General features: G+C 45.2%; 1 protein-coding gene across 4 annotated transcripts in view; it reads left to right on the top strand.

Moving 5' to 3' along the window:
- The window catches only part of DEUP1 (deuterosome assembly protein 1), a 688,113-nt gene that overhangs the window by 253,256 nt on the left and 408,120 nt on the right, over positions 1–26,737 (top strand). For all 4 annotated transcript variants that reach the window (XM_069639298.1, XM_069639300.1, XM_069639299.1 and 1 more), the window contains one exon: positions 8,482–8,632. In XM_069639298.1, coding sequence (XP_069495399.1) covers positions 8,482–8,632 — 151 coding nt within the window. The remainder of the gene's footprint in view (positions 1–8,481; positions 8,633–26,737) is intronic.

Raw genomic sequence — 26,737 nt, 5'->3', positions numbered from 1 at the left:
AAGATCTGCAGGGAGAAAGGGGAGGCAGTAGTGATGAAGCCCAAATGGAGGTCACAAGCATGGTTTCCAGTACTGATAGAACTTTCCTCAGATTTCCTGAGGAGGATACCATTACGAGATGACCTGCCATCTGATCTGGAGGGGCGACCTTATCCTCTAATTTAGACGCAGAGCTTCTGGCTGCTGGCATGCTCAGTTTCGAGCGACGGTGGAACATGCCAGGGATTCAGAAAAGGCTGCTCTCTTTAGCAGAGAGCCCTGGGCCCTCCACTCGCAGGAGCTATGACAGTGCATGGCAGCGGTGGGAGGCCTGGTGCGAGCAACAGAGTATTTATCCCGTTTCAGCTTCTTTAGTTCAAGTGTTACATTTCTTAGCTTCTCTATAACAGGGTGGAAAGGCGTTTAGGACGATAGGGGTGTATAGGTCTGCCATATGAACCGGCCACAACCTGGTGGCTGGTACCCCAGTGGGGAACATCCGGCCGTAGTCAGACGGTTAAGCCTCCGGCTGCTAAATACACCACATTTTGGGGTGTGAACAAGGTGTTGGACTTGTTCCTGTGATGGCCAGACAATGACCTGTTATCATGCAAGCAAATGCCAGGTAAACTAGCCATGTTGCTGTGCCTGGTCCCATGAAGAAGAGTGTCCGACGCTAGAGATCGACAGAAAGATTTGCTACCAGACAGCACATCATTTAGCATAGCCAGGTGGACTAAAGGACACTGACGTTATCTTGTATCCATACTTTCCAAACAATGCAGAGCTGTATATAGCGCAATGCATCAAAGTCTACGAGAGAGTATCAGTGCGAGTAAGGCCGCTAGGCGTATCACAGGTGCTAATTGCGCATAGGAGGCCCTTCTAAGCAGTAGCAGTGGCTACCATCGGCAGATGGGCGAGAGCGATATTAGCATTGGCTGGAATAGACATTTCAGTGTTTGGGGCGCATTCAGTTAGAGGAGCCATGGCGTCTGAAGCATTTGCAGTGGGCGTTCCATTACAGGACATTCTCATGGCCGCTGACTGGTTAAGCGACTCCACATTCCCAACCTTTGATTTTAAGCCAGTGTCAGAGTTGGCTGCGACAGTAGTGAGCTAAGCATAATGTGAGCCTCCGGTCATGACAAAGAATGAAGATTACCCAAGTGATTATTAGATGAAGTCTTGATTCTATTAAAGATACAGAGGTAAGCATTATCCCACCCGATTGAATTCGCAAAGGAGGCGGAGAGCGCAGTTAGTAGGTGCAGGTGGGATATGTCGCAGGCGCGATGCATTTGCCAGTGTATTTTCCCACCCTAATGTTACGTTCTCTGTTCTGGATGACCAGAAGACACTTTGGGCCTCATTACGAGTTTGGCGGCAGCCATGGAGCTATTAGCTCCATGGCTGCCACCAAATCGGGCTCCTTTACCGGGTTCCCAGAATGGGGAATTACCGGGCCCTTCTGAGTTCGGAGGGCCTGGTAATTTCTCCCTCTGGGAACCCGGGCCCGGACCTTCCCCATTCCCATTTGAGCCCCCATAGGGCTCAATGGGAATGGGAGAGGGAGCTAACAACGGGACGATTACGACCGGCCCGTTGTTAGCTCCCTCTTCCCCTCGTGGGACCCAGTAACAACGCCTGGTTTTACCAAGCGTCTTTACCGGGTCCCGCGAGGGGACCTCGTAATTTCGCAGAACGGGTTCAACGGGTCCGCCTCCATTAGCGCAGCCCGTTAACCCGTTCCACGAACGTCGTAATGAGGCCCTTTGAGTCTGCATTAAAGGAGTGTGAGACGATATGACACCCGCATTAGGGGCGAGATTTTTCGGCACGCTGATACACAGTGGGGAGGTTTAGTTGGCCGTTCGGGGCCGTTCGTTTCAGTCGTGTGGATTGTTAGTTTGGTTTCAGGCAGGATATGACATAGAACTTGCAGAAGAAACTACTGGGACAGGAAAGGACTCATGGGAAAGGGTTTTTCCTGAACAAGTTTCTAGTTCGGTTTAAAAAAGAAAGATTTGGTTGGAAAAGTGTTTGAGAGTTGTTTATAAAATGTGTACTTAAGATTTTAAAGCTGCTGGATGAAAAAGAAGTATAAGCATAATGCTTACCTCTGAGTCTTTAATAGAATCAAGACTCCCTCTGCTAATAGCTTAGGTAATTTTCATTGTTACATGCAAGCAGCAAATCAGTGTGAAATAATCAGAAAAATGTGCCTCCTTACAAAAATGCTTGCTTACATGTTGCATTTATTTTTCTATTTATAGAAGTCGCACATGGCCTCTTTCAAGATCCACACACATCTTTTATTTAGAAGCAATGCTAGTCTTTTCACTTGTGCAATTTAAACGATTTTCTGAAAGGGAAAATCTAACTTCACACTGCTTGATTCGATGCTTCAGGTGGACCTTATACATTCACAAAGTACAACCCAGAGAGCTTCAGGGCATGTTTCCTCCCCCACTTTCAGGGACTCTGACATCAGTCATGTGGGAGCAGTGGAGCATGAGACACGCGATGGATGGGACGATCAGGTCTACTAAATTTAGCACTGTTTCTCTTTAATTAAATCCAATACTATAGACAATAGCAGTTAGTCTGCTACATATCGGGTTGTCCCAGCCAAAAATGATATTTTTACTGAAGGGGTACTCGTTAAAAAAAGTGTGGATACCACTCTTCTAACGTATGGTAGAGGGTCCTTTAATCCATATAAAATGAGAATTCTAGCGTGGTACCTGGGTGGCCAATCAGATTGTAGAGGTAGCTCGCGCCACCACAGGCGACTTCCTGCACACACGCTCCTGAAGGCATGCACAGAGAGAGATGTGCGGACTCATGCACTTAACACGACGGACAAATTACAAGAAACTTTGTATATATCTTACAGCTGATTGAGAGCATTATGGTTCAGATAAATAATTGTTCTCAATCTCAGAGCTAGGGGCCTCATTACCCATTGGGCATTAAGTGGTAAAATTGGCGATAACTCAGTTACTGCCAATTTTCCCACTACGCCAAATTATGAGTTTTGGCATTGAGTGGAGGATTTACCTCCAGTAAAATCCTGGAGGTAAATCTTCCCACTGAACGCCAAACAATCGGTAGGATTGGCGGAATTGCCATGGCGGCAATTCCGCTGCAGTAATTCCGCAATAAAAGGACCCAAAATAAATCGGCAATTACACTGCTACCACCACTTGTAAATGTGCGGAAATTCCACCTGACCAAGTGGCAGTAACAGTAATTCATTTTCTGCAGATTTACTGTGGAATTACTGCCTAACTCATAATGAGGCTCAAATTCTACTGCATATTTATTTGTGTGTCCCCCAACACAACACTTCTGTTCCCACTTCAAGGTCAGCAAGGCCTGCCGCATACCCCAGAGTTTTGTGCACACTATTTCATGATGATGTATTGTGCTCTCTACTGTGTAGTTGCACACAAGTGGAGTTTGTGTCAGCACGACAGACCCCAGCATTCTTTCGTTAATGGGGGCAGCAGTTTCATTATCGATTCTTCAAGTCACTGCCATGCTTTGTTTGGTGTGATATGGCCAGGGCTTTAAGTGGGCCTTGACTATTTGGGGCATAGCCCCAGCAGCCTCCAAAAACTCTCCTTGAGCTGGGGTACTGTGTGGCTTGGCTTTAATCATGAGCCCTCATTTGAGTGTGGTAGGGACACGAGATTCTGGACACCAGGAAAGAAATGTGTACGGGAAGCTGTTTGCCTGTTAATAAAGGACAGCCGGCACCTGATTCCCAATGGATTTTTTTTAAAACAATTTTATTGGTTTTATTACAAACAAACAACACACAACCAAACTTTGCAGTACATGTCTCAAACGTTTCAGAAAAATACACATATTCTTCAGTGTCTACTGCTTACCCCTTTCCCTCCCCCCTTGTTGAGCCTACTCCGCTACGCCTCTCGCATCTTCACCTTCCTCAGTCACCTGATTCACAATGGATAATGTTCTAAATGTAAAAATAGTTTGGTGTCACCTTATTGGTAGGGTATTATCATAATGCACACTGGCCGGCCCCTTCTGCTTATTTCTTTTATGTTGACTGAAGGGTTTCAGGCTTGAATCACTGTCACAGATAAGTCATATAAAAAACATGTGTGTTTGTTCTTACATTCCCACAATGCTCTTTGGTTTTATGCAAAGCACCAAGTAGTTTGCATTGGTGCTGCTGTCCTCTTCCCCTTTTACACGGACGCTCTCCTGGGTGATTTCAGGGCTGGCTGATGAGGTCAGGAATAACTTAACATCTTGAGGTCTATCTTTGTAGCACATATGAAGTGGCACAGCCTTTAGTTCCAGAAGACTGGTGCCTCCCTAGTGAATATTAGCATACCTTTAGCTCCTCCTTGCACTGGGCTAATAGCTACCGATTATCACTGAACAAGCAGACAGCAGAGGAGCTGAAACCCTAAATGAACACTGGGTCTGGCTCATTTATTTCAGAATGAAACTGATTTACTTGCTGATTGAACTACTTATATCCCAAGTCAGAAAAGGATTTATTTACATACAGCGGTTTATTTTGCAACTAACCCAGAGGGAGTTTTATTCACAATATTCAGACTGGGTGCAAACAAGACCACCTCAGACTATGCTGGGTGGCACAAAGCACATGTTTGCTGGGACTCAGTATTTATTGTTTGTTTAGGGCACATGGCACTTGTCAATTCCCTGCCCCTCCTTCAGGGCAAGCCAAGCACAATTGGGGCACACCCACTTACCAGAGTACCCCCCATTTCCTATTGCACGTAAAGCACTGATTGTGTTGTGTCACTGATTGGCAGTCCTTATATTATTTACAGTATGAGACATTATGTGATTCTTCAGTGATATTTACTTTGAAACTGCCACTGACCAAAGCGCCCCTGGGTAATGGATAAGCTGTAACCTTCTAAATTCCGACATTGAGGATTACCCACTTCTCTAATTAGCCCATCTGAGTGCCCAATGGATTCGATCTTAAACAAGCATTGGCAAAGCCAACATTTTTGGCTTTTGTGTGAGCATGGGGTAGACATTTACCAGGCGTTGCCATAATGTTACCACTTGGTCATAAGATGGTAACTGCTGAAAAGGTATGCGAGTGCATGGTCATCTGATAACATTGGCTAGACAAATGCTTATCTAATACCCAAACACTTGCCAATTCTTGTTTTTAATAGGACTTCAGTGCAAGTCTATGTGTACTACTTATCAATCAAGTGGCTGAAGGTACACTTGGTTAAGACATGTTTTTATTGCAAAAGCAACGCATTTACAACTGCAATTAAACCATTAACTCGCAGAAGACTGCTTTGAAATGGGTCTTGCAGCCAGTTGGCCACACAAAGACTGATATTACTGCTTGATAATGCTAGCTCAAGGAGATCTTAGGAGGATGAGTTGTGGGCGGGAGGTGGAGCGGGGAGATAATGGCTGGGAATGTCCATATGGATTAGCAAAGCCTTGGGCAGCGAAAGGTAGGTAAATAACCAAACAAAATCCACAAGCCGTACATTCCATCTCAGATCCCAGCTTTCTCCTAGATGCACTACAATACAATAGTTTCAGCTTATAGGTGACGTCTTAGCGCCACCTAATAAGCCAAACTAAAAAGGGCTTGTGCTATTTCGGCCAAGAAAAAGAATCTTGAGGCTGAGGTTTCAGCTACTAAGGGATGTCAGCTGTACATGCTACACACCGCACACAGAAAGTTAGTCTGTATTATCTCTGCTGAAGCCAGAGGCTGGACAGCCAAGAGATAGATAATCTGGACGTGTTCTGTTTCTGCCACTAAGGTGAGTCAGGTGCACATGGCACACACACTGCACACAGAAAGTGAGCCTTTGTTCTCTCTGCTGAAGCCAAGGGCTCTACAGCCAGGACATAGCGAATCTGGGCCTCTGCCGTTACTGCCACTAAAGAGAGTCAGCTGCACAAGCCACAGACACTGCTCACAAATTGAGATTGTGTTCTCTGCTCAAGCCAAGGGCTGGACAGCCAGGACATGGTGAATCTGGGCTTGTGCGGTTTCTGACTGTAATTTAGAGCTGGATACCCAGAACGTCCAATAACCGGTCATCTGCAGTCTCTGGGGTGGAAACTTAGTCACACGCAGAACATACAGGAAGATGGGAATAACCTGGAAACGTGCACCTTTATAATTATTTATTATAAATGTCTTGTCAATAAAATGGAACTGAATGCCAATTTAGTCAAATAATGTAGTAATTGTTAGCCCTTTGTTGGAACAGAGACGAGAAAACCAAAACACATTTATCTCATTTTTAAAGCCACATTTCAAATGTCACTGGTGGTGTCCAGTCATAATGTCGAATACAATAATTTCAAAAGTCAAAATGTCGAAAATATTTAATCGAAAATAAAAATGTCGAATTACAAAAATGTCGAATTTTTTTCGATTTTTTTTCGAATTAATGTTTAAATAAATAATTAATTAATTATAGTTTATAAAACATATTTTTTTTAAATGGTTAAAGGTATATCCATGGTGGGTGGGGGGATGTGGAGGAGGGGGGGTTGGGGTAGGGGTTTGGGATGGTGTTTTTTAATAATTAATTATTTAATTAATGTTTAATTAAATATTTTTTTAAAAAAATTAAAGGTATATCCATGGGGGATGTTGGGGGGGATGGGGTTGGAGGGGGGGTTGGGGTAGGGGTTTGGGATGGGGGTTTGTGGGGGGGACCCCCCCCCCAATAAAAAACGTTAGTATGTGTGACATTTTACATAGTTATTTTAACATTGGTTTTTCGATTTTTTTTTCGACATTTTATTTTCGAATTAATGACTTTTTCTATTATATGTATGTGTTTTCGACATTTTTGCATTCGACATTTTTGTAATTCGAAATTATTTTTTCGATATTATGACTATAAACCGTCACTGGTATAAAAAACGAGGCTGCACCGAACTGCATTCCAGTGCATGCAGCCGGCTTGGAATGGGCACTCGAATCTGCTTGTGCTGGTTCCATATGCGATCCTGATGGCCGTGCAGGCATGCCTACAGGCAAGGAGCTTCCTTTTGCCGCGTGTGATGACAGGCCTGCCAAGCCCCGCAGGCAGTGCAGATGCCATATCAGGTCTCATCAACCCAGTCTCAACTGTCAGCGGCTCTTGGACCAGAGACAGGGGCTCAGTGCCGCGGCCGGTGGCCTGAGCCACGGAGTGGATACTGATAGTACCGGATGCCGGGCCCGCAGGTCACATACCGCGACAAAGAGCACACTATGTGTCACAGTGACACAATGGGGCGGCGCTGTGGGACTCCCAGGGGCCCTGCAAGCACTGACCCCTATTTTCTCAGCCCTCACCCTTTCCCCTGCCCTGGGGAGCTCTAACGCAGTGGGCTGCCGCCGCAAAGCCTATATCACCGGGGAGGCTCTGTGTCCGGCACTACGCATTGCCTCCTGCCACTTATTGTTGTGCTAATTAAGGCAGCCGTTGCGGTCGCACAGTGTTTTCGCTGTGCAGTGTATGCACTCATGCAGCTCCCCTCAGAGACCTGTGTGTTGATTTCCAGGACACCCCTTATTAAACAATATACATTTCTAAACCAGCAATTTCACCTTACAGTAATGCCCATAGAGCCCTGCTCGGCTGCAAACCAGGTGAAAGAAAATGGCTGACTTGTTGAAAAAAGCAAATGCTCTAGAGCCAATCACATCATACTGACATCTCTCTAACATACTGGCAACCAATCAGGTACTGCTCTCATTTCAACACACTTGACTAGACCAACACCCACGATTAAGTACATGTGCATTTTTAGAGCCATTTTGCAACAAAACATATTTATACCAGTAAGTTGTTTATTTTGCATACAAAATATTTAAAAATATATCACATAAATTAAAATATTTAGTACATATTTTTTAAAAGCATCGAAGAAGTCAAATAGCTTATTAATAACATTAACACATGGCGGCCGTTACATGGAAGTAAAAATGGCTGACACATTCAGCACAGAATACAAATGCAGGCAAAGTGTGCAAAAAGGGGTGTGGTTTGGGATGAGATGGGTCGGAATGGGAGGAAAATCCTATAGATTTCACTTAGAAATGGGCGTTAAATGGATGGGACACATAGCCAAACAACACAAATCCATCCTCATATGTCATCTGCATGGAAAGCATTACAGTTACAGACCCTCATTCAAAACCCCTATTTGAAGCTCTAATGTTAAAGCTCTTATTTTAATGACAATAGTTTCGGCTTAAAGGTAGCGCTTTCACCACCACCTAATAGCTAAAACTAAAAATGATACCAGGCCACTGTGATATTGCTGCTTTTGTTTTCATACATTAAAACATGAAACAATATTTTTTCTAAATGAAATATCATTTGATCTTGATACAGTCATCATGAAATAAGCTTGACACCATGTAAGGACTGTTGGAAGTGGGTATGTTGTAGCATTCCATGTTTCGAGCTTTCTAATGCAAAAATATATTTGTTTTAGGAATACCACCTGTGAAACTGAGCTTCAGGGACTTATGCACCAAATTGACATCATGGTACAAAATAGCAAAAGCGAATGGGAGAGGAAATCAAGAGCGCTTGAGGCAATGCTGCAAATACGGGACCAAGAGATCGAGCAAAAAAGCGCAGAGGTAAAAAAAACATCCTCGATAAAGCACTCGGCGCTGAACGTACAGAGCGATAACAGCAAGGCAATGTGATGCACCACATTTCTAAATTTCTATTAAACTGAATGGGTATCTCTAGAAATGACAAGCACATGAGAAACACATAATTTCAGTAGGCAGAAGAGAAAACGCCTACTGAACGCATGTGTTTGTGCTTGCGTGTGTATGTACTAGCTGTACCCAGCGTGTCCTATGCTGACCTAGCTCTCTCACTCTCTCTGCATTCTTTCTTTCTCTGGCACTCCATCACTCTTTCTATCTACCTGTCTCTTTGTTGGTAAGAGACGCGTTGTCAGGTACACGTTTGCTAAAGTCACCCCAGCCGTTGCAGATAGCTGCGTGATCAAAGGACAAAGAACAGATATTTTGAGGGGCAGTGGGGGCAGATGTGTTTTTTGCAAAATTGCAAAATTCAAGAAAGGGAAATTCTTTCATTGTGCTAACATTGTAATCTGCCTCGCTTTAAAATGTTAGAATGTTTATTTCTAATGAGCACTTTAAGTAGATATTTTAGTTATAATAAGAAAGGCACAATTATCCTACTGTGCAAATCACATTCCAAAACAGACTGTCTGGTACACTCCCATTGTACCTCTTCCATAAAATAACTTTATGAGAAAGAAAAGGACGTCAAATAACACCAGTGATTGTACCATCCTGCTTTGCATAAAATCAGGAGACTCTTGGGGACATAAGCTTGACCACAGTTCTTCATATTTAACAGATAAATCTCTGGTAAATGTGTTGTACGATTGAATTACTGAGTACATAAAGCACACTGGGCTTGGTGCTCATTTCATTTATCAGAACACTCTCTAAAATTAAAATGTTTCTAACGTTGGGCCATATGTAGTAATTTCGACAGCCTGAGAGTTTGGGTGTAAGGATCAAACGCTTGTGACACTAGTAATTATTGAATTCCAAGGACCACTCAGAGATAATGGGGTTCATTAGGAGTGTCCCATTCCGGTACAAATGCTGGAATGAATGCAGATAATACTGATGCTGGCATTTTTACCGGACTGGCACACTATGAGTTTGCCAGTAGGGGTCTGATCCACTCGAAGGCCTGACCTGCCGGTGGTGCAGGCCCCTACTGGCAAATAATTGCTGCAATCACTGGCAACGTTACTACTATAGAATGGGAACTTACTGCTGTTGCCGGCACCCGTAATATCCCGTAATGAGCCCCATAATGTGTACATTCTTTCCCCATGCCGAATGGAAGCCTTTCCCCGTGCAAAATGTAAGCCAGCTCTGTCGTTCTAGTCACCCTCGATCACAATTGGTTGCAATGCTGATTAAAATTAACTGTCTCTGTACCAAAGAGGCTTGCTTGCACAAAGGGTTTGGCAGGCCTCTGCTAAATACCCATCACAGAAGAAGATGTTGGTACTGACCATATGTTCTCCTCAGAGAAAGGTCAGTCTTGGTTCCCTCCAGTGTTCCCGTACTTCTGTTTTTGGTCCATACATCAGCCCCCACTTCATAATTGGGTTCCTTGTGGTGGTCCCTATCTGCAATTATTGTATATTTCTCCTTTGTTATTTGCATTTCCAAGCTAGCTTTACCCAGATTTTCCCACTTTTGCTTCAATCGTTCTTCTACATTAAATTTTACACCTTCTCCAACAATTTTCTATCTCAGAAATCTTGGCTGATATCCCAAGTTGCTAAGATAAAGGGACATTGAAGTGGAATCCTTTACAGTGTTGTTATAGCAGAATTCTGCCAGCCAGACCAAATCCACCCAACTACTACCTGGTCTGAGGAAGCAAAACAGATATTATTCTAGTGCTTTGTACTCTCTTTCAGTCTGGCTATCTGAATGAGGACGAATGCTGGAGTAGAGATACACTTTCATACACTATTTCTTACAGAACTGTTGTCAGAACATAGATACAAAGTGTGTCCATAGGTTTGAAACTATGCTAGAGGGCAGCCTGTGTAAATGCTATCCCCTGAAAGAAGTGCTGAACCACACTAAAGGTACCCACCTTTCCCTTAGTGGGTTTCTCTCCCTCTACCCCTCCTGGCCCCGACTGGCTGCCTGTCCCTCCCATGCTCCTTTCTCCTCCTTTTCTGTGATCACTCTCAATGACATTTCTAGACCAGTCCGATCTATGAAAGTGCCATCCCCTGCTCCTCCAGAACCATCAAGGACCACATGGACACCCTTGCTCCAGCCTTGGCCGATTTCTGCAATCACTCTTTTGCCACTGGAACTCCCCCCCCCCCTTAAGAACTCCCTAGTGCACCCAATGCTGAGGAAACCTTCCGCCGATCCTTCCTGTCTGGCAAACTACCGCCCAATCTCTATCACTCCTTTCTTGGGCAAATTATTGGAAAAGCTGGCCATCTCCCAGCCTACTCTCCACACTGAATCTGCTGGTTGTCTCCATGACCATCAGTCTGGCTTCAGAGCAGCCAGAGTCAAAACATAAACTGCTCTCCTGAACACACACGAAGACTTGCTCACTAAACTTGACTCTAGCCTTCCTTCTGTCCTCATCCTCCTTGATCTTTCCTCTGCTTCCGACACAGTCCATCATGCCTTTGTGTCGGGGGTTGCCTCATAAAACTCACCAAACAATTTGAAAAGTAGTCAAAAAGCAGTGTACGCCGGTGCAAGAAGTAATGCAGTTTTATTCAGGGCCCCAAATGCAGCTTGGACAGCAAATTCAAACAAATCGCGGAACAGAACTGCATGAAAAGGCACTGTCAAAGCAGACCATCCATCTTATGGCGATTTTGCGATTTGCAAATAAAATCGCAAAATTTGCCATTTCCCGCAATTTCCGCTATAAATCAATAAATGAGTGCGAAAACGACACGTTAGCTTAGTGTGTATTTTTTCGCGCTCATTTCATGATTCAGAGCGAACACATCAGGCTGCTGATTGCAGCAGCTTGAGGGTTAACACCTCCGGATCTTCGCTCGCGTTGCTGTCCCGGGATTGGAGGAGGATCAAGCAGGCCTGGGAGATGCACAGCATTTGGCTGTGTCCCCAGGCCCCTTCCAGGCCCATTAGTGAGTGCCTGCCCTGCCGAGCTGACAGTTGGTGAAGCATAGCCAGGTAAGCACTGGCCTGTCCACCCATCTGCCTCCAACTAAGGCAAGAGCAACCAAACAGGCCACTGACTACTTCCTGTCGAGCGCCAGAAAGCATAAACTTAATGCTTTCTGATGCTCGTAGCTAGAGCTACAAGCATCTACAATGGATATCATGGGCTGCATGATACCAATTGTAAAGCAATTTGAAACGAATACAGCTTCGAGCGTCTACAATTGGTATCATGCAGCCCAGCCTTGATTCAAGGCTGGGCTGCATGATACCAATTGTAGACGCTCGTAGCTGTATTCGTTTCAAATTGCTTTACAATTGGTATCAACAATTTGATACGAATAAAGCTACGAGCGTCTACAATTGGTATCATGCAGCCCAGCCTTGATTCAAGGCTGGGCTGCATGATACCAAATGTGGACACTCGTAGCTGTATTTGTTTCAAATTGCTTTACAATTGGTATCATGCAGCCCAGCCTTGAATCAAGGCTGGGCTGTATGACACCAATTATGCACTAAATTGGGTTTTGTTTTTATGAAAGGCAAATGCCATTCGTCCTGTGCAGTTTTGGTGGTTATGCAAAGCCAATTTAATGAAATATGCATATTTCACCTTGCTATGCTATGGTGACGTCACATGCCATTGCATTTGTTGATGTATCCCCCCACTTTAATTTGTAGGTACTTGACCCTCGGTAGTGTTCTGATGTTTCATTTCTGTTTGTGGGTGTATTCATTCACCACGTGTGGGTGGCATAACCAAGGAATGATGACGCCCCCAAGAGAGTTCATTTTTTGGCTTGGTATTATGGGCTCTTGCAGTTACTGCCACTGCATTGCCCCTGTGTCTTGGGCCTCATGGCTTCCTTCCATGTAGAAGTGTAGAGTTGTTCCCCCCTCTCTCCTGGGGTCATAGGACGAGCGAAAAAGCAAACCGAGGGGCTTCAACCAGGGTTACACCTTTGAATTCAAGCCCCTCTGTTTATTTGCTTTCCACAAGTCTGCTGGAAGCAGTGGCGCAGCACCATTTCCATGGAGCTGATCAGGCTATAGCCCCCCTCCGCCTCCCCAACCACAATCCAAAATGTTAGGCTGTAGTGACTCAACGTGGCTGTCCTACAGAGCGTGGCCAGATGATTCTAGTGAAAACTAAAATACTATTTGTAGGTTTGTTAAAAGTTCCTCAGTTCACCTCAAACGTTCCTGTTTCAATGTGCAATACTCTTTACTGTTCAAGTTTTTGTTTTTAGGCTAAAAAGGATGGTAAATTATGTATTTTTCAACAATAAAAAATGCTGTAAAAAACGCATTTGTGTGCCGCAAAATTTTCAATTTCATGCCGCAATATTCTGGAGGGTCTGTCAAAGGCACGCCCCTATGGTTAGAACATTTATACAATGCAAAGCTGATTGGTTTATGCACTTTGTACCCCTATAAAAAAAAACATATATTGCATTCAATAATTGGGTCCATGTTCCTTCCCCCACCGCCATCAATTACAAACTTGTTTATTTATTTTATTTATTTATTTGTATTTGTAGAGCGCACTACAGCCTGAAGGCATTGAGGCGCTTTTACATGAAGATGTACGCAAGTTTGATTAGGGTTACAATGGGATACGTTCTTGGTTACACAACATGTTACAGCAATAACGCACGAGTGACAAGCAAGCTTAAAAATGAGTACAATTATTGCATAAAAGACATGTTATCCAGTCAGACAAATAGGCTAGTTTTAATGGCTTTGCGGAAGGCCAGGTGGGAGTCAATCATCCTGAGGTGCGAGGGAAGAGCATTCCAGTATGATGCAGCCATGGTGGGGAAGCTAGTGCCGCCTGCATGCACTCTCCTGGTTTTGGGAGTGGAGATCAAGTTGGTGTAGGCCATTCTCGTGGGCCTAGATGTGGAGAGCTTCTCAAGTCGTAACCGCAGAGTGAAGGCTGAGAGAAAAGGCCCAGTTCCCACACAGCAGCTCCGCTGCGAGGGAACCATCAGCTGGTCTTCCTGCCAGCTGATCCGCCGATTAGCTGATCCACAAAGCACAGGAGTGCGTGAGAAGAAATACGGCGCCCATTACACCCCACGAGGCCACTACCGATGATAAGATGGCCGCCACCACTGTTACCGTGGCAACCGGTAAACAAAACTGCTCCCAGCGACCTGATTTGCCACCACACCTCCGCCGGCCCTCCCCTCCTGCTTTAAATGGAGGGGAGGCGCGCCACGAAGCGAAGCCGCAGGGCGAAGGCCGTGAGAAAAGGCCCAGCTCCCTCTCAGCAGCTGCGCTGTGAGGGAACCATCAGCTGGTCCTCCTGCCAGCTGATCCGCCGATCCACAAAGCACAGGAGGGCTTGACAAGAAATACATCGGCAACTGGTAAACAGAACTGCTCCCAGCAACCTGATTTCCCACCACACCACCGCCGGCCCTCCCCTCCTACTTTAAATGAAGTGGAGGCACGTTGTGAGGCCAAGCCACAGAGCGAAGGCCGAGAGAGAAGGCCCAGCTCCCTCTCAGCAGCTCTCCGCTGCTTGTCGCTGTGAAACGGCATCCCACGCACGTTCCAGCAAGGTAAGGCTTTTGCCTCAAGCATGGCCAGATTTCCCGTTGTAAATCATGGTTCGGAAGCAGTTTCATCCCAAACCCCTGCACCATGCCGAGCTCGGAAATTGTGACTCCGCTCGTATACCCCTCCGACCCCTCCACCCTCCTACTCACTGATCCCTTTCCACCTTAACTTACGGTTGGGAGCTAGATTCCCTTACTCCTTCTGCCTCCCCCAGGGTCAGGCAGGCTCCGATCCGGGTGCTGTGCCGCCCATGCTCCTCTACCGTCCCACGAGCACCAGCTCTCCATCCCCCTACTTCTGAGGCCTACACCCATGACACTGTCCACTTGCCTGCCCCTCCACCCTCTGACATGCAAACCGCCACCTTTTATGCGCCCATGTGCCTACCTGTTCCATCTCACATGCTCCGTTGAACTGGGCGCCTGTGAGCGCTTTTGGATCCTCGTTAGCCCTAACACTTCCTAACTCCTTCCATCAAGACTCACCATACCAAGATAGCCACGATAGAGTCTCCATACAGCTGTCTTCTTCCGTCCCGCCGCCTCCAGCCTACAAACACATTGGACAAACAAAGCCTAGCAATGCTGCTATTACATGCACCATGCCTGTCGAAGTTAAACATGACAAACGCCTGTGTAACATCCATAACACATATTCAGACGCCTCGTCTATTATCAACTCCGACTTTGTCATAACTAATGCTTTATTTGCATCAGCTGTTATTACTGGGCCAGCGCCTCTGTCTCATGTTGCGCATTTGCATACTGTCAACCTATGTGCCCCTGATGCTATCATAGTGCCATTGCCTGTGTCTCCTGCTGCACTCTTGCCTACTACCTACCTATGTGCCCCTGATGCTATCACTGTGCCATCACCTGTGTTTCCTGATGTGCATTTGCCTACTGCCAAGCTATGTGCCCCTGATTCTATCATTGTGCCATCACCTGTATTTCCTGATGTGCATTTGCCTACCGCCAATCTATGATGATATCACTGTGCCATCACCTGTGTTTCCTGATGCACATTTGCCTACTGCCAAGCTATGTGCCCCTGATTCTATCATTGTGCCAACACCTGTGTTTCATGATGCGCATTTGCCTACTGCCAAGCTGTGTGCCCCTGATTCTATCATTGTGCCATCGCCTGTGTTTCCTGCTGCACTCTTGCCTACTGCCTACCTATGTGCCCCTGATGCTATCTTTTGCCATCACCTGTGTTTCCTGATGCGCATTTGCCTACTGCCAAGCACTGTGCCCCTTATGCCATCACCCTGCCAGTGCCTATGTCCGCCAAATTTATTCCCCTGCCCAACGCCATCCTCAAATGTGCCCTTGTCAACGCCCGCTCAATACCAGCCCATACCCTAGACGTCCATGACCTTATCATTAAGGACAACATTGACCTCCTCATGATCACTGAAACTTGGCTCAATGATACATCTGGCCCAGCCCTCACCCTCGCCATTCCAGAAGAGTACACCATTTTCAGACAAGACCGTACCCATCAGAGAGGGTGTGGGGTTGCCTTAATTGCCAAAGATTCCTTTGCTATTAGGAAGATTGAAGGGGAGCTCGGTAACAACTGTGACTACCTTCTACTCAAAATGAACCTCTCTCCTAATTGCACCATTGCCATCCATATCGTTTATCGACCCCCGGGTCCTTGCGCTTAATTCCATGAGGCCTTGTTGCACGCTCTCACGGATAATCTGAAAAAAACCTCCAAGGTTTTGCTCTTAGGTGATCTAAATCTTGGTCTCCATGACCCAAAGGACCCCCAGGCCACTGCCCTGGATAAAGCCCTATCCACACTTGGGTTCACTCAAATGAACACACAGCCTACCCACCTCAAACGTCGCACACTGGACTGGGTTAGCCACCATAACTGTTCTGTCCATTTCACCAGTAGCACCCCTATCCCATGGTCTGACCTGCAATTTGACCTCAACACTATTAAAGGGCCTCCTATCCCGGTGATCCCGCTTCCTGCGGCACTCACTAGAAGTTCATGTGAACTCAAGGCGGAAAAGATCTTGCTCTTCCTAAAAGTGTCAACCTTTCAGCCCCCTTTCCCTGAGGACCCTGACACCCTCGCTACTGTGTTTTAAACTCGCCATCACGCAAGCTGTAGATGCTATCGCTCTTCTCACCCAAAGGAAAGCAAAGAAAGCCAAACATTCTAATTCCTGGTTCTCTCAGGAGCTGATGGAACTATGCTCTAAGAAGAGGCTTGCGCTCTCAGTCTGGAAAACTAACCCGAGCGAGGACTCTAAGAGGGGCTTTTAAAGCTATATCTAACGAATACCAATAAGGGATCATTAAGGCTAAAGCGGTGTCTTTTAATACTAGGATAGCTAACGCCAAATCAGGGACAAAGGACATTTTCACTATTTTTAGAAAGCTGGGAAAGCCATCCATTCCACCTTCCACCCTTTTGAAGGATGAAAAGTGGTGTAACAACATTCAATCTGCCATGCTTGACAAATTGAATAACCTGCAATCTAAAATCTTAGCCTATCAAAAGACGCTGACCCACCTGATAACTGACCTATATAACATCCCACCCACAGCCACTGTAACTAATTCACCCACTCCTTTTGACTTTAAGTAAATTAGTGAAATTGAAGTCACTACCCTCATAAAATCTATCAAACCTTCCAATTGCAAAGGTGATGTTTGTCCGGCTCAGCTTATTAAAGACTGTGCCCCTACCCTTGTCCCCTTTCTAACAGCATTCATTAACGCATACTTCCAGTCTGGCGATGTTCCAACTGGCCTTAAGGAAGGCTGGGTACGCCCGCTCCGTAAGAAACCCTCCCTTAACCCATCGGTCCCAGGGAATTATAGGCCCATCACCACTGTCCCCTTCTTACTGAAAATTCTGGACAAAACAGCTTACCTGCATGTCCAAAAATATTTTGCAGACCATTGCCTTCTGGGCCTTTGGCAGTCGGGCTTCCGTCCACGACATGGCACCAAAACGGCTCTCCTCTACTTGAAAAATGAAATGGATGATCTTAGAGACACAGGCAAACCAGAGCTCCTTCTGCTCCTTGATTTATCGGCTACATATGACCACAGCACCCTCTGTCACCATCTCTCCAAAGTGGCCAACATTTCCCCTAAGGCATATGCCTGGATCACATCGCTTCTGCAAGATAGGGCCATGAAAGTCTTCTCCGACTCAGCCTGTGCCACTCCTAGTCACATTAAATGTGGAGGCCCTCAGGGGTCTTGCATTGCACTCACCCTCTATAACCTATTCACCAAGCCCCTGTTCAAAATTCTGGACACCCTGGGCATCTCATACACTCAGGTGCTCATCTCCCTCTCAGGTGACTATGGGGCCGACAGAAACACTCAACTCCATCTATTCCAAGATCCAATCCTGGATGGCAGAAAATTGGTTATGCCTTAACAGTGAGAAAACAGAACTTCTGCTGATCGGATAACCCGCCACCCTGGGCAACCTTGATAATCAGTACTGCTCTTTTACCATTGATAATATACTCATTACTGTGTCCCAAACAGTCAAAACATTGGGCGCTACCTTGACTCTGACTTGTGATGTCACAATCCACCCCAATTCCGACAGCACAAAGTTAAGTCATTGAAACATTTGGGACGACCAGCGGAACTTTAATAAACTGCTGCGGTCGCCTCATCCTGATTTCCATGAAAATGGCTGCCCACCATGACACCACAAGAGCCTTGAACCACGTACATCCTGCTGCACAAATGTTGCATATCGGGGACGCTCTAACCCTTTTTCCAGGGAAAATGTTCTATGGGGCGATTTGAAACCGCTGTGGTTCTTTTCGGCTCCATTAGAAAATCGCATTTCATAAATGATTTTGAATTATAAAATGGTCATGTTTCACTTATTCGTTGGCGCAACGTGTGAGCTCTAATCTGTGACCTCTAAAAAAATAACAACCACTGTGTTCCCAGCACTGGCCTGGGATTGCAGACTCTGCACTAAATCACCAGCCACAGCTGCACCTAAAATACTAACACACGTATTCTGCAAAAGCAAGATTTTAAGGCCTATTTACTGCCTTTCATCTACCACTAAGTTTGATTATACTTACCTGTGCCCCAGTATTTATGGATTTGTTTTATTAAGAATTTTATTTCAATAACATCAGAAAGAGCCCCCTACCCTTTTACAGTACTACTCTTGCACCTGATAAGTGTGTTCCTTCATACTGTGCCGAACTTGCATTTTTATTACACCATCCTGATCAATCGTCTCTGTGAGAACCTGGGCAACACAGATCACACCCTCGCATGTTTGACCTCCTTCCTCCAGGACTGTCCCTCTCAGGTCCAACTGGGGTCCTTTCTCTCCACCACCTCTCTCTCTCAACATGTGGTGTTCCCCAGGCCTCCAACCTCTCACCCTGGCTTTTCAATGTCTACGTGGCCCCTTTGGCCAACCTCATCTCTACCTTCTCCTCTAACTTTCAGGGTTATGCGGATGACACTGGGCTCTCCTTCAAGCTCCCCTCTGCCTCCTCTCCTCTCTCGCTCATTCCTGACTGCCTAAACGCGATTCAGGAATGGTGCACCTCCAACAATCTCTGCCTCAATGCCAGCAAGACAGAGATCTTCCTCGTTGGAACCCCTGCCCCCGCTTTCCCTCTTTCACTCTGGCTGCTCTCCTTAGGCCCTCTCCCTGCGCCTTCCTGTGAGGCAAAAAACCTTGGGGTCATCTTTGACAAACCTTGGGGTCATCTTTAACTCCACTCTATCTTTCTTTCCTCACATCACGGACCTCTCGGAAAAGTCACACTGCCAGCTGCACCTCCTCAGAGGTACTCTTAGTTTTCTCACTTTCCCCCAGAAGCTCAACGTCTCCAGAACCCTGGTACTCTCTAGGCTAGATTACTGCAACATCCTCTTCCTCTACTCTCCGCCCTCTTCAACTAATCCGAAACAGGACTGCAAGACTTGTCCTTGGCCTCAAGCCCAGGGATCGTATCTCTCCAGCCCTGAAATCTCTCCACTGGATACTGGTGGCTGCACGGAGCAAATTCAAGATCCTCTGCATTGTCCACAAGGCTTTCTGGGGCCGGGGCCAGCACTACATCCTACTCTCTCTTCCCAAACATCTTCCTTCTTGAGCCCTTCACTCAGCTACCTCTAACTCTCTGATGTTCAGAAGCTTCCCCAGACAGACTCTGAGGTAGGTCTCTCTCCTCTGCAGGAGTCTCCCTCTGGAATGGCCTCCCTGCCCCTCTCAAACTCGAGCAGGACAACCTCAGGTTCCGGAAGCAGCTCAAAACCTTCCTTTTCGATTCTGCTTTCTCTCCCTTAAGGACCCACCTGTCTGCTGTGCTGACTGGTCACCTGGCTACCCTCAGAACGCAATGGGACCAGGCTCCCCCATGACCTGCTCGCACCTGCACTGCCTCTGGGCCGCCGCACACTTAGGGTTTGTATCTGAAGAAACCTACAGTCCCCTTCCTCCTTGCACTACCCTGAGCCGGCTCCCCCGCTGCACTTACTCAGAGCAATGCTGCCCTGACCGCACCCCCCCAGCCCCTTCCCATCCCTTGGCACTTCTCCACTCCCTCTCCTCCCTGCACTTGCACGATCTGAATGACGCAAGTCCTATTCATGGACTAGAGCCTCTACCCTATTAACTCCATCTCTATGTGCTCTCCCCCTCGAAATCTGTTATTCATCTCTCCTCTGTCATATGTTAGTTGTATGTGGCACTGGGCCCCTATTCCCTATCATCCTTGTTATTTATTCTGTTCCCTAATCTTCACCGCCTGCTTATGTCCCATTCTCTATCCCCTCATCAACTGCTTATTTCTCTCTCAGATATCCAGAATCTTTGTAAAGCCATCATATCTATGGACTGCCTCTTCCAGGTGTATCGCTTCCTATGTATGTCATTTCTGTCCCACACAAAACCTCGACATTTAATAAATACAAAGACAAAACATACAAGTAACTGTACTTCTGAGGAACAGGTGACAGGCAAAATCATGAAAAACATGAGGAAAAATAGCAATGGAAGACATTATAGTTTGTTAGTAGCATGCATATATTTACCTTGAACTTACAGAGAAATCACCACATCACATTGCAACCATTGCTCTTGCACGGCTACACAGCAGCCCATGGGGAAAGAGGGCTAAGGTTGTTTCTGATTACACAATGAGCTATCAAGTGCCTACTCTCTGATACCCCAGGTAAAAGATACATAGCAATTTGATAGATACACATTCCAAGAGAACACAGATTAAAAAGGTCATATTAAGCATTAAGGTATGTGCCACAATATTACTTAGGGCCTTAAACGTTTGTGTTATGGAAAATAATATATTAACTGTTGCGCAAACTCGATTTTGCAGACATTGTTCTACCTTGTATAACATACCTATTCGTCTATTTGATTGTGCCAATAGGTCAAAAGTGTGGATTAATTTCATGAACTGGGGTATCAGTTATGGACTATTAAACATGCTTTGCCAGCTTCACACAGACACTGGCAGCTAGGGTTCAACTGGATGACATGGGTAAATTTACCAACATGATAGAAATCATTAAGGGATTTTTAATGCATTATTGCCCCCTTTCAATCTAAATGGTTGATTTACTGAAGGCACTGCGCATGACTAGAAATATCCCACCTAAATGGGGAAACGAGCATTTGAACATGCTTGCGTATGCAGATGATATATTTGTACTTGACCCCAACCCGATTGGCCTTTTAAGAACAATGAAAGCACTACTGAGATATTCTAATGAGAATCATCTATCTATATATTTTAACAAAACGTGCATCATATATTTTGGGACCAAGAAGTGTGCATCCCTGGTTAACTGGCGGCTTGAGGACCATAAATTCGAACTTGCCTCAGATTATATATATCTGGGGGCTCCTATCTCAAGTAGGAGATCTGTGGAGGACCTCAAAGCTAGTAAAAGCCCACTTAAAATGTGGACCATAGAGAACTTCATTAAACCTATGATCGTCAGCATAAGTGGTCTTGTCCTGATCTATAAACAAAGTATAGTTCCAACAATTCTGTATGGACTTGAGTCTTGCGATGGAATCAGAAAAAAATTGCTCAATCGATTAGAAGGGACCATATTAATGCGCCTCCTAGGTGTACCTAATAGTGTACCCATTTGTGTTCTTAGACTAGAGGTAGGGTTAATCTCCCGATACACGATGTTAAGCCTTACAAGATCTGCTATGTGGCTTAAGATTCTCAAATTGACAGCAGCTTCAATTTATGCTTTGATGGGTAAAGAAGTTGGTGACCGGGGCAACAATGTGTTAAGTAGATATAGAGAGACGTCTCTCTTATATCGAGTAAATCAACAGGTCAGCAGATCTCCATCATTTAAATAAATTATTACAAAAGCTAAAACCTGCCACAAAATTAAGCTACTGAAAGGTTATAAGGTTATGTTATGTTAAAGGATATTTATACCGTGCACTTTCACCACCTGAGTGGTCCCCTGGCACTCTGGCGGATCTGAAAAGCAAGAGGGTAGGGTAGGTTAGTGGGACTGACGGGGAAAAAAGCGCAAGAGAGCTGTTATGTGCTGTTGGCAGCTTCAGTTCGGTTTACATCATTCGCTGAGCGTAGTTGTGATTTTTTGGTCAGTAGTTGTCATGTACTGTTGTGCGAGGCTGTGTGTGATTTTGTTTCATTGTTGCAGTGAAGTGAAGTGCATGCGGTTTGTTGTGCTGTATAGGAACGGTTGTGTTTTGTTTAGAGTTTGAGAGGTGTAAGCAGAGGGATGAGTTTTTTAGTGGGTTGGTAAGTGGTGGTGCTTTATTGTACCCCTCTGTTTTGGCCACATGTGGCACGTGTCCCTGCCAGTGTCATGCATTTCGGTGTGCTAAGGGGGGTCTCCCTCTTATATTCTGTGCAGCGTTGTGAGTTGTTAGCAGGGCTGTTGATTGATGATGCCTTCTCCACCTGACCCCCTCCCATGTTCAGACTAATGGATGTCTACACCGCTTTGTCCCCAGGTATAGGCCTGCTTTCAGCCTACCCCTGCAGGGGGGTGGGGACCTCTTACCTGTGCCCTTTAGCTCCCTGTGACCCGTGGTTTATCTGTCTGGTCGCCACTCTTTCCCCTTCAATTATAATGCCCTCTGTCTGTGGTTCAACTCAGGACTTACCTATCTCTCTCCTTAGTTCCCGGTAGGGCCCACTATGGGAACGGGTGCACCTGGGTCTGCCTCCCATTCGGACGTCTCTCTAAAGGTAATACAGTAATGGGTGGAACATACTTACCTTATTGGCAGATTGTGGCCATATTTACTTAGGTTTCCCAGCCCTCGGCTCAGGGGGCAATTTATGCTGGCATGCTTTAATCAACTGCCCTGGCATGCTAACTTGAAGACGCTTGCTTAAAGGTGGCACCTGAAGCCTGGTATCGTCGTTTATGCTTAGACAAAAGAGTAGCAGAGACACTAAGACATCTCATCCAGTGCACGGCACCTCATAATAGGCGAACAGAACATCTGGGTTGTTTTGTGCATAACAGCGACATATTGGCGATGCAAATGTTCTGGGGTAGATGCATGGCGGGATCAACGGCTGGTCTCACATTTGTTTTAATGACATTTTGGGATGATATAACAATCTTGATATCCAAGTTCTCTTTACAATCGCGGATGGATGAATTTAATGGCGGCATCATGAATATGAAATGTCAAATTTATGATATCAGTATTATATTATACGAATGCTATTATGATATGTCCATGCTATGAATATTTATTTCATTTGTATAATGTGTTTTGATGTCTTGGTGTGAAAAGCGTCTAGCTATAAAATGCCTAAAAAATTATTTAAAAAAAAATAAAAACAATATTAAGCAGGGAAAGCTGATCGGAAATCTAAGACAATCTAAAGAATAGCTGGGCTGTATTTCATTGTCATTGACTAGGCCAATAGAAACTTGGTGAGGGGCTGAACATCCAGGACATGGAAAGCAAAAGCTTGAGAAGGAAAGGAAAGATCAAACAGAAAACAAGTTTATGCACCAGGGCCATCTCCAGCTGGAACTAAAATTGACGGAAGGGGTACCGACTTTTACACTAACATGCATATTTGAAATGTCACTAGAAACTGATAACACTCTTTTAGGTACTCTTAACAGTCAAGGGAAAGCAAAATGCTATCACAATACCTGGACACAAGTGTTTGGGTAATCCTAATAGCAGTAAGGAACATAGAATTCTGTTACAACAGCTACAAACTAGAAACATGACATTGGCGATGCATACGAGACAAGGGAACATACGGGGTTCAGCACCACACAGGTAAATGCAATCAAAAACATGGAGTTTATAAGCCAGTCTTCAGACTGGAAAACATGAAGTTTTCAAATCAGACTTCAAGCTGGAAAGGAGTGCAGCTGTCTCTCCTAACCAGGAAACTAAGTAGTGCAAACCAACAGAGCCAATGTCAAGTTTAGAGCTATGGCGAAACGTCATTAAACGGTTTAAAGGCATGCTGTTCACAGCTAAAAGCAACTGGTAATTGACCAGGCTGCCCGCATTTAGGACTCGACCTCCTGACTGTGGTCTTTGCATAGTTTCAGGCAAGGTAAGTATGCAAAGGGAAACAGATTCTGAGCAAGAGTTTGGATTATATATATTATCAGGCAGATATGCTGAGAAATAGAAGGAGCCCTGTGCGGTACAGGTTCATGATAGAATGAAACAAAACTCCAGCACAGTCCTTGCACATGTAGAGGTTCTAGGATTTCTCAAAAGGAAGGACCACACTACACTATTCTGTCTCTGCAAGATCCAGAACCGGATTCCAGAATGGAATCAATTTCAGAATTCATACTGGAGGTGTAAGTCAGGGTATTTGAACAGTTAAGAGCATACCAGCTGCTCACTGAACCTCACAGAACCTTCAGGAGAACCCCTTATGCAAGATGACAGGATCATGACACAATACAGCAGCAAGACTCTTCACAATGTTCCTGTTGGTGGTACCAGCACATTTTCGAATCAGGAGGTGCACCTTTATCCATACCTGGACGACTGGCTCAACGGAGGCTCTTCCCTGTTGGAAAGTGTGCAAAAGACTTGCCACATCCTTCATAATAGTATTTCCAGCAACTGTTCTACATTTCTCTCTGGTCCCATCCCAGTGGATTCAGCTTTTAGACACTGTGCTATTCACTACCTTGAACAAAGCTTTGCCACTGCATGACAAGGTCCTAGAGCTGCACAAGACCACTCGCCAACTTCACCTTTGAAAGGCGATATCAGCCTGTTGGTTCTAAAGGTTGCTTGGCCTTTTGGATTTGTGCATTGTCTTAGTCCCATTTGCTTGACGGCCAATGCGGCCAGTCCAGTGGCATCTCTTTCAGGATTGGAATCAACTCACGGAACGGCAACCCATTTCAAAATGATTGCTATTTCTGCTCACACTCAAGATTCTCTGACCTTGTGGACGAAATTAGAAACTGTCATGGAGGGATTTCCCTTCCATACCTCTCTTATGCAGGTATAAAGAATGATAGACTCATGGGACTAAGGCTGTGGATCCCAATGGCTTCAGCTTCAGACTCATGAACCTAGGAGTCCTTGGGACAATATGGATCACATCATCATCCTAGAAATCAGCGCAGTCTTCGTCACTCTCAAGTCCTTCCTGCCTTCCATTCAGGGAAAGGTGGTTAAAGTGTTTACAGAAATCACTGCAATGCTCTGCATAAATAAAAGTGGAATGTGTGCTCAATCTCAGGGGAAATACCTAGTTTTTTTCTCATACCATCGATTGCTGAACCTGAACTATTAACTATCCAGATCATGTTGGTGGCCTGGAAAGATTCCACAGAAAATAAATACAAAAGCAAATGGTTAGGATTGTGTCATTTGGCTTTAGGAATGCAAACAAAAACCCACTCCAGGCATTAGTGACTGCCTTGCCTCTTATCTTGCCTCCACCAGATTTCTAGTTGATACATGTAAGCACTGCTTGTCAGCAAATGGTGCCTAGCTTAACAGGTAGGACAATACATTTCACTTTATAACAAGGATATTAACGGCCTCTTATGTCTACAGAGCCCCGTTAGGGAACTGTATCCTAAGTGGAACTTGCACCTAGATCTGGCCTCATTAACGCAGAAACAGTATGTATCATTGGCTTTATGTGATCTAGATATATTGATCTGCAAATCGGCCTTCATGGTGGCTATTACCCCAGCCAGAAGAATTGGCAAAGTCCATGTCTTATCATCCAAGGAACCATAGCTTCCTTTTCATAGAGACAAGATGGCTTTAAACACAGTGCCATCCTTTTTACCTAAAATAGTATCTGGATTCCATCTGAACCAGAAAACCAATCTCCTTGTGTTCCACCCCAGGCCTCTCTCTTTGCCTGAGGAAAAATCTGTCCACCACTTGGCAGAGACTTGTCATTTTACATAGAGTGGACAAAACCTTTCAGAAACTCGAATAACTTTTTTGTTATCTATGGCAGTCTTTTACTGGGAAATAAATATGCAAAAGCCTCCATCTCCAGGTGGTCTGCATCTCCAAAGCCTATGACATCAGGGGAGAAGTGGTACCCAGGGATTTCAAGCTCACTCCACCATGGCCAAGGCTGCATCAGTGGCCTGTCCTTCCACTAAAATATTTGGAATGGGTACTTGGACTACACAATTAGGGTTCCACAAATATAATAAATTGGACTCATCCTTCAGAAGTGATGCATCCATTGGTCAAGACGTACTTCAAAACCTTTTTGCTTGAAGCTTGTGTTATATATGCTCCTCCAGCCATTAGGAGGTCATCATAGTCTAGCCCCAAAAAGTTGGAACGGAGAGCGAGCAGGATGACAGAGAAATGAACAAGTACCTTTGTGATGATTCAGGTTCTCTGAGCCATTGTTCTGCCTCCTTCATAACACCCACCCCAACATACCCAGTAACACCTGTGCAGAATGGGGAAGAGACATATGAAACTGAAGGTGGCGGTTGATGATGCATGGGTAGAGAGGGTAGAGTTAGTGTGCGGGTGGACAGTCTCTTTTTAGTCCTCCAGTGGTGATCCATGCCAATGGTGGAAGAGGGAGGGCAAGGAGTAAAAGAATATAAATCCCTGTGATGTGATTTTTCCATATAAGCTCTATTCAATTTTTCTTCTGGTCCCGCGGTCCTTTTACATACTTCAATCTTAATGATTGTGTAAACTGATCAGACAATCACCAAGTAGGAACGTATTGTTTCCTATGAAGAAAAAATGGACTAACCATTTTGACTTTTCACTGCCAGTGGCCAAAAGGGATCACTCAATCAGGGAGGTCATTGACAGCTTTCCATGAAGTCCAAATTCTCACAATTATTTAGGCAGGATTTCCTTATATGGGTGGTGCATTGAAAGGGTTCATAAAGAGCTTTAATAGTTAGGCCGGTATTGGAGAAAACGCTA

Source organism: Ambystoma mexicanum, chromosome 7q (genome assembly GCF_040938575.1).
Source record: "Ambystoma mexicanum isolate Mex_15411 chromosome 7q, UKY_AmexF1_1, whole genome shotgun sequence".
NCBI classification, from domain to species: domain Eukaryota; kingdom Metazoa; phylum Chordata; class Amphibia; order Caudata; family Ambystomatidae; genus Ambystoma; species Ambystoma mexicanum.
This window is presented reverse-complemented; position numbering and strand designations above follow the sequence as displayed.